This window comes from Triticum dicoccoides, chromosome 3A (genome assembly GCF_002162155.2).
Source record: "Triticum dicoccoides isolate Atlit2015 ecotype Zavitan chromosome 3A, WEW_v2.0, whole genome shotgun sequence".
Lineage (NCBI taxonomy): Eukaryota > Viridiplantae > Streptophyta > Magnoliopsida > Poales > Poaceae > Triticum > Triticum dicoccoides.
The window spans coordinates 698,581,317-698,596,612 of record NC_041384.1 but is presented as its reverse complement, the minus strand read 5'-3'; the positions used below and the strand labels follow the sequence as shown (position 1 = coordinate 698,596,612).

Sequence of the window (15,296 nt, the reverse complement as noted above, 5' to 3'; positions counted from 1 at the left end):
GACGGCTAAATGTGTCGATGGGCTGGCCCGTTTAATATTAGTGCCATGCCTGGGCCTGGTAAGGCAGAACGCGTGCTGGCCCTGCACGGCCCATGTAGTTTGCGTGCCGTGCCAGGCCCGTATAACCCAGGCCGGGCCATGCCGTGCCGTGCCAGCCCATCTGGCCAGGTTGGAGTTCATAGGAAAAAATGGACCCTGTTCGGAAATAAACCCCTCCGGAGCCCAAACCCCTCCCAGTCCTCTCCCCTGAAAAATCCCCCACATCTGACCGGCCAAAATATGGACGGCGATGGACCGCCGCCGCCGGCCGCATCGGTGGCGTCGGTGCTCGGCGACGACGACCTCTTCCGCGAGATCCTCCTCTGCCTCGGCTTCCCCAACCTCCTCGTCCGCGCCGCCCTCGTCTCCAAGCGGTGGCTCCTCCACGCCTCCGATCCGGTCTTCCTTCGCCGCTTCCGCGAGCGCAACCCGCCCCGCCTGCTCGGATTCTACGCCGGCTACCCCGGCCGGTATCAGTTCGTGCCGCTCCCGCAGCCCCCGGAGCTGGCCGCCCTCTCGCGCCGCCCGGCCTCTTCCTGCGACGGCGCCTTCGCCCGCGGAGCCGAGCGACTCATCCACTGCCGGAACGGCCGCCTCCTCACTGCGTTCCGCAGCCGCTGGCGCCAGCTACGCGGCGGCAGTTTCAAGCACTATCTCCTGGCGCCGCTGCTCGCCGGGGAGGCCCCAACCGTCCTCCCACCAGCACCGCCGCCCATCCACGGGCGCGCTCTAGCGAGATTCACGCAGATGTTCCTACCCGAGGATGGGGGCCGCGACGGCATCACCTTGGTAAATCTCTTGATGGTCGGCCGAAAAGTCTATGCGGAAGTGTACACCCTGGGATCCGGCGGATGGGACTTCCCTGGCACCGAGGTGATAGAGATAGAGCTCCCGCATGCGACAACCTTCCTGCAAGAAATGCTGCCGCCCGTTCATGGCAAGGCCTTCGTGGTGACCACCTCTGGGTACACCCTGGGTCTTGACTTGGCCACGTCAACCTTCTTCACCCTCGAGCTCCCAGTTGGAGTGTGGCGCAGTTACCTGCTGTCATCTGCGAAGGATTCCGGGCTTTATCTCGTTAGTGCAGACGGATTTCAGCTCAGCGTGTGGCTCAATGGGATGACGGGTGATGATTATGGTGCAGCCGGTTGGTTGCTGGTGGACACATTTAGTATCCACGAGGCATGCACACGTTTTACTGATCAAAATCAGACTTCGATGCCACAAGATGGTGATTTTCTTCGTGTTGCTGCAGTTGGGGACAACGCCGAGTTTGTATTCTTGGATTATGCAACATATGGTGTTGTCCTTTATGTTCATCTGAGGAGCAGAGTGGTTGACAAGGTGTATGAGCAGGCACCGTATCATCATGGTAATATTCATCCGGGTATAAGCCGCATACATATCTCTCCCTTTATGATGATGTGGCCACCTGTTTTCCCTGCACTGAACAGAAGACATGATCAAGAGCAATGATCGCAGTGTGTTTGATCTTTGTTATAACGTCGACTTCTATAATAGCAAGCTATGTTTCTCTGGTGAGGTAAGGAAATGGATGAGCAATTTAAACCCATTTATATATTCAGATCGTTTTGACTGCACCTTGTCTAACTAATGTATACCATGTTACCGTGTTTAACTCCTTCAGAATTTGTCATTACTCTGCAATCAACATGTGTAGTTCCGTCTGCTATTTGGCCAACAAGTATGAGTAATAGGCTCTTGGCTTGTACTTGGTTTCGAGTTTGTCAACAAATATTGAGATTTGACATTGCAAATGTTTAGACATTCGTGCCATGTCATATAACACTATATGTTGTGGTCATTTAATTTGGATCTTAAGAACCTGAAGTTTGCAGAAGTGCATTGCAAGTTATCTAGCAGAACTACACTGAGTCCAGAGCCTTCTAAGATTGACCACAGTGTGTATAAGATATTACTTTTATGAGCACTTAATCATTAATGACGATTTTCTGGCAATGATTACCTGATTAGTGCACAGATGGCCGAAGAGAAATAACTGGAACAGCTTGTGGCACAAGTGCTAATATAGGTTTCTGGCCGTAGCTAACTGTATGCTTTTTGGTCCCTCCCAAAAGCTAATACTTGGTCTCCCTGATTTGCCACACCTCACGGTGATTCCCTTACACCTCAATTAATCCTGAAATACTGCACCTATGACTTTCTCCTCAACTTATAGTTTTTCATAAATGCTGGGCCATCTCCATCACAAAGCTCAAGAAATAACAGTATATTGCTAGCTCAAATGAAGTAAGCTGGTCCGAATTTGGATCTGAAGAGAGTATGATTCATGGACTTGTTAGGAACATGAAGTATTGACAACGTTTGGCAAGTTCCTTAGCTCTACATGATTGTTGTAACTAATCCCCCTTGAGCTGTTGACACTCCAATGCTAATGCCTCTTCTCAGAAACAAATCCAGAAAGGAAAAAGTATGAGCTATGTACCAGTCTCATCTCTGGTGGGAAACAACAACCACTACTTACTGCTAAGAACTTCCATCAACAGTGAGCGGGGAATATAGATTTAGCTATGCGGCATTTTGGTTCATCTCATTTGTGATTTCCTGGAAGACCTGCAGGTGGTTCTGCAGCCTCCATTGTACTGTGCTCGCTGTGTTCCTAAGCCAGTGGTTGGTGGCTTTGGTGTGACTAGCATCTTGAGAGTTTCCATTGTCAGCAAATGATACATGACAGTGGAAAAGTGAACTCTGAGCTACACTGCTGTTCCATGGTTTTGTGTGATCTCGAATCATCTACTGCTTCCATGCTGGAGCGGGCCTCACAAACTTCCTTTTCACATTCTCGTCTGTCGATATTCTGGAGTCATTGCATCTCCATGAACCTGCTGATGTACTTTTCCTTAAAAAAACTGCTGATGTACTTTTCCTATAAAAAAAACTGCTGATGTACTTTGTAGCCGAACACCCCCAACCGGGGTTTGTAGGTTGCTGCTTTCTGAGAGGGTAATAGTGTTCTGTCACTCTGCTCACTTGCATTCTTGCTGCTCTCACCTTGCACAGTAGTGTTTTTTGCCCACATTTTTCTTGAATAGGATTCTTGCTAGCATCTATGACACCATCATGGTTTGACAACCATTCAACTGAACTGGGAGTCTGAACTTGGCTCGTGTACTGATATTTGTTCTGTTCTTTTTAACTGGCTGCTTTCGTAGTTTCTCAAGCAGACTGTGGTGTGCCAGCATCATTGAACAGTCTAGAAAGATCTTGGTTCTCCTCCAGACATTCTCCATTCCTCTCTCCATCATTAGCGACCAAGATTTCTGGTTGTTTGTGATTCATCTCAGTTATCGGAGACAGAACCGCTTGTGAGTTGCAATCCTCATGCTTGTCTATATCCGCCGAAACTGAAATTAGTGGTTCCTCATAATTCAGTTGATTTGAATAAGTAGAGAGTATCTGTGGACATAGATATTCAAGGTTCTCCACATCAGTATATCTGAGTTATGGGAGAAGGGAGTGTTTGTATATCAAGCTCCCTAAGAACGTCAATAGCCCAGGCAAAAAGTCTCACATGGAGAGCTACCTTTCCAACTTCATCATACAGATAACTGAAATACACTATTTGTTATAATCAACTTCTGTAGCAAGGGCTTGCCTGGAAATAATGCATGAGGTAGTGGAGTTCACTTCTACTTGTATCAACATTTATCAGTGCTGAGAACAGTCTTTACTCTCAGCATCCTTGATGCGGACTGTGAGAAATACAATGTTGGCAATAATATTTACTCAAGTCTTCTTACAGATAACACCAACATAGGATTGAGAATTTCAAGAGAACAATACTAACCATGTGTAACCAAACTCATATATATCTGGTTTGTAGGTCCATCCCCAATAGAGATATACCTGTAGAGCATTTCAGCTTCCTCATAGTTCTCAGCTCGCATAATGGGGGTTTGCAGACACTTAGACTGACAGCATTTCAATCTGCTCTTTTGTCCTACTGCATTTCTGGTATGATTTGTATCAGAAAAAAATCTTGTCGTACAGTTTTGATGTAATCTTTTGATAGAACAGATTTTCTGTAACAAGAGCACCCAGTCATGTAGCAGGGTTACACTTTCGTGCTACTTTACACTAATGTCGTTTTCAAAATTTATCCTATGAGTGGCTTTATTTCTGCCAGGCAGTCTACCTTCAACATATTTCTCTATTTTCGTGCAGTTAAAAGATATCCTGATAGGTGGATACATGGAAGTTGCTGTGGAAAAGCTTGCTTCAAGGCCATTACATCCTCATAGTTCTCAGCTCGCATAATGGGGGTTTGCAGACACTTAGACTGACAGCATTTCAATCTGCTCTTTTGTCCTACTGCATTTCTGGTATGATTTGTATCAGAAAAAAATCTTGTCGTACAGTTTTGATGTAATCTTTTGATAGAACAGATTTTCTGTAACAAGAGCACCCAGTCATGTAGCAGGGTTACACTTTCGTGCTACTTTACACTAATGTCGTTTTCAAAATTTATCCTATGAGTGGCTTTATTTCTGCCAGGCAGTCTACCTTCAACATATTTCTCTATTTTCGTGCAGTTAAAAGATATCCTGATAGGTGGATACATGGAAGTTGCTGTGGAAAAGCTTGCTTCAAGGCCATTACATCCTCCTCCGGTTCTCCATGCATACTACTCTTGGGTTAGGTCAATTTATCATCTCATGAGATTCAGGAAGCAGCAGTCACTGCAGAATAAAAAAAAAGGGCAACCTGGTGCATGTAGCTCCCGCTTGCGCAGGGTCCAGGGAAGGGTCCGACCACTTTGGGTCTATAGTACGCAGCCTTTCCCTACATTTCTGTAAGAGGCTGTTTTCAGGACTTGAACTCATGACCTCATGGTCACAAGGCAGCAGCTTTACCACTGCGCCAAGGATACCATTACAAATTTACAATGCATCTGATAGAACAATGTCATGTCGACATTGCATATTTATTGCTGTTTGCTCCCATGAAACTGGACGCAGACAAATTCCACCCAAGAGTAATAATGGAAAATTGAATTTGCAATTTGTGAAATTTTTCCCAAAATATATATTTTTACAGGAATGTTTCCAAAAGGTTTGTTTAAGTGTGAGTAATGCACGGAAGAGTGGGTTCCCTGACATTTACTCTTTCTTTTTCACTAAATAACTCTGTTTTCTATTAAAGAAAACGCATGTAGCACTTTTTAGGCTGTGTCTGGCGTTGCAACGGATTTTTCGTTTGTCCAATGTTTTTTTTATCTACTTTCAGTTTGGTTTAAAACTACTTTTTGCATACTTTTGTTGCTAATTTTCTATCATGGATTACAAGTAGTGCTCCCTCTGTAAACAAATGTAGGACATTTTTGCATTTTAACGTTTAAACTACAAAAATGTCCTACATTTGTTTACGGATGGAGTACATCTGAATGGGCTTAGATGTTGGGTCAAGATTAATGTATTTTTATTCTACTTTTTTTAGTACTTTGGCGCCCGTGATAGGTCAGAGGCTTTGGTAACGACGTGAACAAGAGAACAACTGTTTTTCACTACCAAGTTCATACGTTGCTGTTGCCCACGGCCTATAGCTGGTTAATTTGACGATGAAATGTGATCTTGGTATACATGCAGAAGATTGGGGCGGTCTTTATTTGGAAGCTTTTACCCGTATTTGTTCTGTCCTTATGACATAGCGTATCATCTTATCCTGAACTAGGTTTTCTAGCCAAGTCTCCTTTGGTGGAATGACAAAATCATGAGAGAAAAGGTGTTGTTTATATACATATGAACAGAATTTAAAATTTCTATGAAAAAAGTTCCATGCTGAAGTCAAGATTTTCTTGTATGGTCTTCACAAACTATTGAATCTTTTTATAGAAGAAAAATATTGATTGCTTAATGGAAAACTTTCTTTTGAATAAGTTTAACTCAAGAGGAAAATAAAAATAAAAGCAGGGCACATGGCCATGGGTCATTACTCTGCTCCCAGAGCAAAGAAACCCCTTTCCCTCCGCAAAATATCCCTGAAAAATATGGGCAGGGACGGACGGACGCCGGCGGTCGCTTCCGTGCCATCGGTGCTCGGCGACGACGACCTCCACGAGATACTCCTCCGCTTAGGCTTCACTAACTGCCTTGTCCCTGCAACCCTCATCTACAAGCGGTGGCTCTTCCACGCCTCGGACCCAGCCTTGTTTAATTAAACTCTGGCTTTCTGGAAATGCTTTACAACTTATACTATTCCCTCCGTTCCTTGATATAGGGCGTATAGTTTTTTATGAAAAAAATCAGATTATAAGGTGTATTCCTTTAGTTGACTCTTTTACCCCTACATCATGATAAAGTGGTGCTATTTAAGTACTAAGTATAGAGGCACACATCATGAACAAATTTTTGAACCATCCATAATATGTAAGATATATATTTGTCCAGGAAAAAAATGATAAAGTGGTGTGCCAATCATTAGGTACTAAGTTTGTCGTAAACATTGTGTGTACTCTAGCTGTTTCTATTTTAGTATATCTAATCATAGAAGACCTCTATAAAGATATTTATATCACACTTTAGAGGTCTCTATTAAAATATTTAAGGATGCACACACATACATATGCATTACATTGATATAAGAATCACAAATTAATCCAAGAAGGCATGCATTTTTTTATTTTCACGCGTTTAAGTCAATCAGGTTTAAATATGTTTTAATTCAAAATGTATTAAAAATGAGCACTATGATTTGACAAAATAATTTGTAAATAAGTACTAAAGTTTAGTATAAATAATTTATTCTCATTAGGTACAACACAACTTGCTTCCTACGAATTTTGTTTCAATTGAGGTTATCTGATCACCCGATTTTCGAGAACTTTAGAAATGGCAGGAGTGAGAGAAACTACTGTCCTGAGCGAGCTGAATAAACTCCTGCAACATAAATAAGTTAACAACATGGGAAAAATCATAAATTCTTAATTACAGTCGCGAGAAATTCCGAAAAGAATAAGAAGTAAAAAGAGTCGGAAGAAACTAAAATATATATTCTCTATCTTCTCTCTCCACTTAACTTTTTTTAAGTTCTTCTCAAATGCAGCCTTGTTGTGCTTTAAAAATCTGCGAGTGCTATTTCTCATAATACAAAACAGTTGAGAGTACAGAAGTTGGCAACTTCTATATACATGATAATTTTTGTCTTAGTTATCATACATTTGTTGTGCTCCTTTTAGATCCGTGTTTGAAATGGTTGAGTGAATGAGCATATCTATAGCTTACCAGTCAGAAAAAAGTATGTAACTTCACATATTTTGCAATAACCCACCTGCCTGATAGGAAAACAATATGTTATGTGTAGTGAATAAGTAACAACATATGTGAAAGGGTTCCTATGTTGTTCACGTGATGTAAGTTTTGGTGCATTTCGTATGTATGCTAAATGTTGGTTAATATGGTAAATGTATGTTGTGCGATGACTCTTTGCATGGGAGGTTTAAATTATCAGATATAATTGAATTTATGTTAATTTATGTTCAAAAATTGGCATTGCATATTTACCAAGGCATGCTGTGGCATGAAGGCAACACTACCGTGCATGTTTTTATAATTGGCATCATCATTGATCTTTCTAAAGAATGATTAGCCGGTGTGGTATGATTTTTTTAGAACGGTGTGGTATGATTTTTTTTGTGTGTGTGAACAAAACACAATGCTCGCATCTTGATGTATTGCGTAGGTAGGTATGGTATGATATAAAGAGATTTGACACTTTAGATAATGGAGTGTTAATTGATGTTTTTTCCAGCTTCAAGATACTGATGCTGATATAGTGAAAGCCTGATAATTTGCTAATACACCCTTTAATAGAATGACCAATTTAGCTTCGGTAGGGCTACCTTGCTACGGAGTGGGTTACTTACGAAGAATAGTAAGTCAACTATATACACGATGGAAGGTTGAAGAAAAAACCCAAAGACAAGTATCTTGCTTGGAGGAAGAAGTCGATCAAGATCTTATCCAGGTCTAATTTGGTTCAATATGACCTTGAGTTTGATCTCTCTAGGATAGTTATTAACTTCCCTAACGCACCATTGCCAACTGCATTTGGTTATTGACTCATTTGGTTTATAAGACTTTTTTAGAAAGAGCCCCTCCCGTGTCACTCCCGCGAGCGACCGGGAAGGCAAACCCTAGCCGTCGGGCCTGGGCCCCTCTTTCTCTGACCCCTCGCCTCGCCACCGTCGGGGTGTGCTGGGAAATGCCTGGTCGACGTCGGTGGCGGGGGGGAGGGGGGAGGGCTTTCTCTCTGAAAGAGCATGGTGCCCCTATGTTTGGTTTTGATAATTAATGCCAATCCCTATGGATTGATTGTTGTCTTGAGTTATACTTGAAGGGTTTGTCCATATGCACTGCTTGAAGACCATATGTTGGTTTCAAGGTTAAAAGAAGGAGATTTGTGTTGGCCAAGGTCTTATTCAAGGACTTATCCGAAGTTGGTCTTGTGAGGTGTTGAGCCTATCAAGCATTTCTTGACGAAGAAGATTGTGTGAACTTTTCATGTTTACCTTCAAGACATCATCTTAATGAAAAGAGAAGAAAAAGATATTAGGTTGATCAAGACTTAGTGCAAAGAGTGGATTCAAGTTGATAAACACAAAAGGCGTAGAAGATGTATCGAGTAGGACCAAGTGATCTCATAGTATGATAAGTATTGCCCATTATACTTTGTGTACTAACCCATGATCTATGTGAGGTTTATATGTGGGGTTATGTATTTTTTCCAAAGGCTTGTATCAAAAGAAAGATCACATATAATGCATGGAGGATCGTCACCAAGGTTGAGTTTTGCTAGTTCACATGAGCATCGCAAAATCACATGGTTGAAGCTTGCCATCCATTCTGATGATAATGGATATGTGAAGATATTCCTAAGAAAGGCTCTCCCACAGTGAAGTACGGGGAGCATTTTATTAGTCTTCATCAAGCAGTGCAATCAAGAAAGATGGTCCAACTTGAGAAAATCTAGATCGTCATCATATAATTGAAGAGAATAATTACTTGGGGAGCATTTTTACTTGAGGAGAAAAAATATCTCCAATCGTCGAATAATAATACGTTAGCCCTAAACCCCGCACATCTTGCCTTCTCCCCTCCCGCTCAACTCAACTTCTTTCCCCCAAAAAATCTCACCTTCTTCCTCGCGAGCTCCACCAATGGCCCCGAGCCGGAGACCCAAACCTGCTATCAACGCCCATCCTGAGGGGCCAGCCGGAGTCCCGAAATCGACCCACTCCGCTGGCCTCATGCAGGCGGCGCAGCGCATCCACCGAGTCCGGGCCAACCTCCGGCTCCACGGCCCGCCCGCGCCGCCCGCCGCCGCCCACGAGGCCGGCCTCCGCGAGCTCAGCCTCCTCGACTTCGTCCGCCTCGACCTCCCCTCCTCCGGCGCCCCGCGCCCCGACCTCGTCGCCGAGCTCATCGCCAACCACAGATCCGTGAAATTCGATCTCGAGTCGAGCTCCGTCCGCGGCGCCAGGATCGATCTCTCCATCGGCGCGTTCGCGGAGGCGCTCCGCCTCCCATGGCCGCCCACCGAGCGTCCCCCGGCAGGCGTCGGCGTGGGCCTCGCCGTCGAGTCCGCCGCGGCGGTGGCGTTCGCCAAGGTGTACGTCATGTCGCATATAGAAGCTGCTGTCAACAGGAAGGACCGTCACCCGCGGAGCCACCTGTTGCCTAACTTGGAGTGGGGCGGCGGCCATGGGATTAACTGGGCGACTCTGATGTGGTGCGAAGCGAGGGACGAGATGGCACACCTGGTTCAGAGGGACAGGAGTGACCATGACTGCTACTATGGCGCATACCTGCAAAGGATCATTTGGTGGCAGAGGCCGGACCTCTTCCAGTTGCCGCCGGAGCCCGGTGCATCACACGCCCAACAGGCGCTTGGCAGCGACCAATCAGCTTCCGGTGAGATCCAAACTCTCCGCTCGGAACTGCTGCTCAAGATACATCAGGTTGAGGTGAGATCCAGGCAGATCGATTTGGCATTAGAGAAGATCGACGCCGCCTCCAAAGCCATCGATGCGACATCCAAGAAATTTGATGTGATATCCAAGCAGCTGGATGGGAGATCAAAGCAGTTGGATGCGAGGTCGGAGCAGCTCGGTGTGATACCTGAACCAAACATTGAGCACGAAGGGGACGCTCACGCGCTCAAGCAGGCGCTGGCTGCCAAGGAGAAAAAAAGAAACGATGACTTGCAAGATGCCTGGAATGCTCGGAAAGTGCTGATGTTGGTAAGTGAGAAACCAGTACTCCCTCCGTTCTTTTTTTATAAGACGTTTTGGACAGCTGACATAGAACTGTTTTGGGCATTGTCTGAATTGTCTAAACGTCTTATAAAAGTGAACAGAGGGAGTACTTCTTTTTTCACAAGGAAAAATCAAATAAATGAAAAGTGGTTTCTGGCGTGTATGCATTTTGATACATTTGCATCACATTTCGTTATATTTATGACCAAGTTGGTCAATCTTCTTTGCAGGCCTTGCCCTCGGATAAGTCTACAAATGCTCATGCACATATAGGTGTCAGATGGATGGGTGAGCTTGACCCAAGAGCGTTTGCAAATGCTTGCAGCAAAAATGCAGCACAACAGGATGCACAAGTTAATTATGATACTCTTTGCTCCAAGTGGCAAGATGAAATTGCAAACCCAAATTGGCGCCCGTATAGGGTATTCACCGTTGATGGTAAAGAGACGGTATGTAGGCTGTAGATTATCTCAGCTACCATTCCTAGTTTCCTAGCTTTGGTAGTTTCTAGTTTGTAACCTTGAGTCATCTGTAACACAAGTGTATTCTGATCAATTCCGCCCATTACATCGATCAATTCCATCTGGTTTTGCAAACAGTTTCTTTCTTTTTATGCACTCGCAAATATTTCCATGATTCATCTGATAGTGCATACTTACTTTGGCATAGAGAATTCTCTCCAAGGATGACACCAAGCTTCAGAAGTTAAAAGAGGAGCATGGTGAAGAAGTCTACGCCTTGGTAACAAATGCACTGCTTGAGATCAACGAGTACGACCCCCGCAGCCGCGTAGGTGTACCAGAGCTGTGGAACAAGAAGGACGGTCGGAGAGCAACACTGGAAGAAACCATCCAGTTTGTCCTTGAACAGAAGCAGTCAAACAAGAGGAAGCGCTGAGGCCACTTATGATTTATCTATGATCTAGGGTGCTGCTGCTTTTGGTTGCCATGAGACTATTCACACCTTGAACTTTAGACATAGTGTAATCGTAGTGCTAGTGGACTGTTTTGAGGTATCAATGGTTTACTGTTTCTTAGCCTTGACCCCCCTTTTGTCGGCTAAGTCGATCGAGCTTAGCTAGATTTTCTTGTTTTAGTGTTGGCATGAAGCCATGAATGCTAGTACTAATCTAAAATGTTGATTTGCTCCATATCTTTTGTGAATATGATGTGTGCCCTTAGGACCTTCTGCAGTTATGCTCCTGTCCTGTGTGTGCATTTTTTTCTTGGCAAGAAGTTCCTCTGTTACTAAGAGAGAGATATGACTGCCTCATGGACCTGCAAATTGATCATGCATAAGCAACAGCAGCAGGACATAAGTAAAAAATGAAGGTCCTGTGGCAACAGTTCTTGCTGAATTTTTAGATGATCCGCAAGAAATTCTGCTGCTTAATTTAGGAGTGCTAAGTGTAAGCTTTCCACGTGCTCACTTGTTGTCAAAGCAATGGAGGCTGATTGCAGGTATCTTGTTTTGTGTACATATGCTCATTTTATTTATGTACTCAGCTGGCTGCGATGTGCTACTTTCAGCAAGTGATTTCATTGCTTTGATGCAATTGGGAAAGTATATGCTACTCCTTCCGTCCGAAAAAACTTGCTGGAGAAATGGATAAAAATGAATGTATCTAAAATTAAAATATGAATAGATACATCCATTGCTCCGACAAGTATTTCCGGACGGAGCGAGTACTATACTTCCGTAGCTGCTGCCTGCTGGCTATATATATTTTGTTATTTATTATACTTACAAAGATTTGAGTTGGTGGCTCACCGGTTCACTACCTCTTATTTGTTCTCGCAATGGAATGTATGCAGGAGACAACGCAATGCATGCTCTTCCGCTGTATCAAATAAAAGTAATTTTGTTCCCGTGGATTGGCTTCAAATAGCTGGTATTTTGAGCTGTGTTTATGTGTTCTGGAGAAATAGGATTCATAATTCAATTTTTTTAAGGCATGGCTATGTGCTTAATCATGGTTTGTTGTTGGAACTGCGATAAGGTGTCACTGCTTGTGGATAGTTGTAACCTTGAATATTCCATTCCGGTGTTTTACACCGGTAATGGCCTGTGAACGACCACCATCCAAGCGGGCACGTAGTAACATGTTGAAGAAATCTACACATGTGCGGACGGGTTTCAGCTCAGTGTTTGGCTGCATTGGATGACAGGCGGCGATTGGCTGCTGGTGGACACATTTTGTGCCCTTGAGGTATGCATGCGTTTTGCTGGTCATAATTGGGTTTGGATGCCACAACATGGCGATTTTCTTTGCGTTGCTGTGGTCGAAGACAATGCTGAGTTTGCACTCTTGAATTTTGCTATAGACTGTTGTCCTTTATGTTCATCCGAGGAGCAGGGTGGTTGAGAAGGTGTATGAGCATGCACAGTATAAACATGGTATCAGCAACATACACATCTCTCCGTTTATGATGATCTGGCTGCCTATTTTCCCTGCACCGGACGATGGCCATGATCAAGAGGAATGATCCCAGTGTGTTTGATCTTTGTAATACTGTCACCAGGTACGACTTATATAATAGAAAGCTATGTTTGTCTGATGAGGCATGAAAATGGACGAGCAGTCAATATTATTCAGATGGGTTTCATTGCATTGCATCTCAACTAACAAATTGATGCCATTTTACTTTCTTCATTTCCTTTAGTTTCTGTCATTACTCTGTAATCGACATGCGCAGTTCTATCTGCTATTTGGCCAATAAGTATGAGCAATAGGCTCTTGGCTGGTGCTTGGTTCCGAGTTTGTTTACATATATTAAGCTTAGCAATTCAAATGTTTAGACGTCTGTGCTACGTAGTAGAACACCAGTCATGTAAGTTGGATCTTAAGAACTTCTGTTCATTTCACTGAAAAAAAATCTGAAGTTTACAGAAGTGTATTGCAAGAAAGTTATCCAGCAGAACTACACTGAACCTTCTAAGATTGACCACAGTGTGTATAAGATATTGCCTATATGAGCACTTGTCACTAATGAATATTCTCTGGCAATGATTAGTAGAGACGGGCAAACACAACTGGAAGAAAATAACGGGAAGTATAGTTTATGACAAGAAAGCTTCATTTTGTGTTCTGGGCAATCTCAATCGGCAAGAAAAGGTACGCATGTTGGATGTAAGTTCTGATATTCATTTCTTCACATGAAGATTAATTCTATTTTTGATTTTTTGTGTCCACATAACTATGATCCATCCATGATTGCCGGTTCAGCGGTCTAAAGGAAAGACTGACAGATGCCATTAGACAAAGGTGTCCAATGGCATCCTGATAAAAAATGTGATGCATGAATGTCCATAACACCACACCAATGGTATTCCTTGTCACTCACAATGGTAAAAACAGGCAATTAGAGTGGATCCAATCCTAGCTTATCAGGAGCCTAATGGATATTGACTCTAATCCATTAAGGTTTGGTAAGCATTCAGCAGAGCTAGGAGTCTAACGTTGAACCTGTGTGCCTATATTTTGTCTGTCCTTTTACACTTTTGTAGTTTGTCAAGCACAGACCGTGGTGCGGCAGCATCAAAACAAACAGTCTAAAAGGATCTTGGTACTCCTCCAGACATTGTTTGTTCTTCTCTCCATCAGTAGCAACCACAATTTGTGGTTATTTACACTTCAACTGAGTTATGGGGGACAGATGGGCTTGTGTGTCGCAATCCTCGTGCTTCTCTGTATCCGCCGAAACTGAAATGATTAGTCTTTCACCAGGGCCGTACCGAGGAAATCGAAGGCCCTGTACAAATCAAAATTAGGCACTATGTGTGAAAGAAAAACAATAATATTTTTGTCAGCCAGTGTAGTTTTTCACAAGAAAATACACCAGTTGGAAGCAGAAGTTTTAAAGACATGTACATAGCACACACCTAATCTACCTTTTTTAGCTGTACTATGCTATTTTGGAAGAGCTGTGAGATTGAAAGAGCTGAGAGGAACTGATGGATCGTGATTAGAGAGAAATGGGTAGAGTGGCTTGCTGTAAAATATTTTAAACAGTTCAATTAATACTTTGATTAACAAAAAAATGGGGCCCCTCTGGTGCCGGGGGCCCTGTTCGGTCGCTCCTGTTGCACATGCTCATATACGGCCCTGTCTTTCACAATTCAATTAAGTTGAGGAAGTAGAGTGTTTGAGTTGAAGGACCGAGATACCTTGTACAGGTTAAGAATTATACTGTTAAGGGACTCCTGACTGGGACAAAAGGTCGGGGAAGGATCTTATTGTTTCGATGGCCTCTTTCAGGTCGATTTGCTTGTTTCGTTAGGTGGCCATATCCTTCGGTGCATTCTCAAGTCGTTCATCACTGTCAGTTGCCGCCCCAAACACTAATGTATGGAAGAGTGGGTTCTTATATTTACTCTTTCCATTTTTCACTAAATAAATCTGAGAATTTCTTGGTTTTAAAGAAAAAGCATCTAGCTAGGCTGCGCCTGGCATTGCAGTGGATTACTTGTTTGTCCAATAAATTTTTAACCACTTAAAAGTTTGTTAAGCCTTTTTTCGTGTACTCTTGTTGCTAATTTTCCATGGCAGGTTACGAAGTAAGTATACATCGCAATGCAATGCAATTCAGTAACCGCAAACCTAATGGGTTTAGATAGTATAATTGATAAAAGGTCTAAGGATATTTAGGTCAAAATTAATCTTCTTTGTATTCTACATTTTCTTGGGCAATTGCATCTCTATCACGGAGAAAGTAATTAATACATTAGTTTTATATGTACCAAAGTGTACAATTGTCTTTCATTATCAAGTTTGCACGCTAGCTAATTTGGTAGTATATGTGATCTTGGTATCAAAATAGAAGAGTTGGGCGGTTTTATTGGTAAGTTTATCCATATTTGTTCAAAGCACCATCCTCAAACTCGTGACATAGCATTATGAACTTACCCTAAACTATGCTTTCTTGACAAGTCTCCTTTGGTGCAATGACATAATCATGAAAGA

At 43.1% G+C, this 15,296-nt stretch overlaps 2 protein-coding genes and 1 pseudogene across 3 annotated transcripts; 2 read left to right on the top strand and 1 right to left on the bottom strand.

Moving 5' to 3' along the window:
* The first annotated feature begins 226 nt into the window (after nucleotides 1-226).
* Nucleotides 227-5,084, top strand: LOC119270296. Of its 2 annotated transcripts, XM_037552293.1 has the most exons (3): nucleotides 227-1,582; nucleotides 4,246-4,403; nucleotides 4,614-5,084. In XM_037552293.1, exon 1 carries the CDS (start codon nucleotides 280-282, stop codon nucleotides 1,513-1,515), a length of 1,236 nt encoding a protein of 411 aa, XP_037408190.1. In that variant the 5' UTR covers nucleotides 227-279; the 3' UTR covers nucleotides 1,516-1,582; nucleotides 4,246-4,403; nucleotides 4,614-5,084. The 2 variants fall into 2 exon arrangements, with proteins under 2 accessions (XP_037408190.1, XP_037408191.1); XM_037552294.1 differs by lacking the exon at nucleotides 4,246-4,403.
* LOC119272957 lies at nucleotides 2,542-3,968 on the bottom strand (annotated as a pseudogene).
* Nucleotides 5,085-9,160: 4,076 nt separating the features above from the next.
* LOC119270295 (factor of DNA methylation 4-like) lies at nucleotides 9,161-11,513 on the top strand. Its single transcript, XM_037552292.1, has 3 exons — nucleotides 9,161-10,318; nucleotides 10,564-10,782; nucleotides 11,003-11,513. Exons 1-3 carry the CDS (start codon nucleotides 9,236-9,238, stop codon nucleotides 11,228-11,230), a joined length of 1,530 nt encoding a protein of 509 aa, XP_037408189.1. The 5' UTR covers nucleotides 9,161-9,235; the 3' UTR covers nucleotides 11,231-11,513.
* The last annotated feature ends 3,783 nt before the right edge of the window (nucleotides 11,514-15,296 follow it).

Bases quoted from the DNA above. Each gene is read 5' to 3' on its own strand.
- LOC119270296 (XM_037552294.1), top strand. From the start codon at position 280: ATGGACGGCGATGGACCGCCGCCGCCGGCCGCATCGGTGGCGTCGGTG.
- LOC119270295 (XM_037552292.1), top strand. From the start codon at position 9,236: ATGGCCCCGAGCCGGAGACCCAAACCTGCTATCAACGCCCATCCTGAG. The intron at 10,319-10,563 runs GTAAGTGAGAAA...TCTTCTTTGCAG, and splicing joins CTCGGAAAGTGCTGATGTTG to GCCTTGCCCTCGGATAAGTC. The intron at 10,783-11,002 runs GTATGTAGGCTG...ACTTTGGCATAG, and splicing joins CCGTTGATGGTAAAGAGACG to AGAATTCTCTCCAAGGATGA.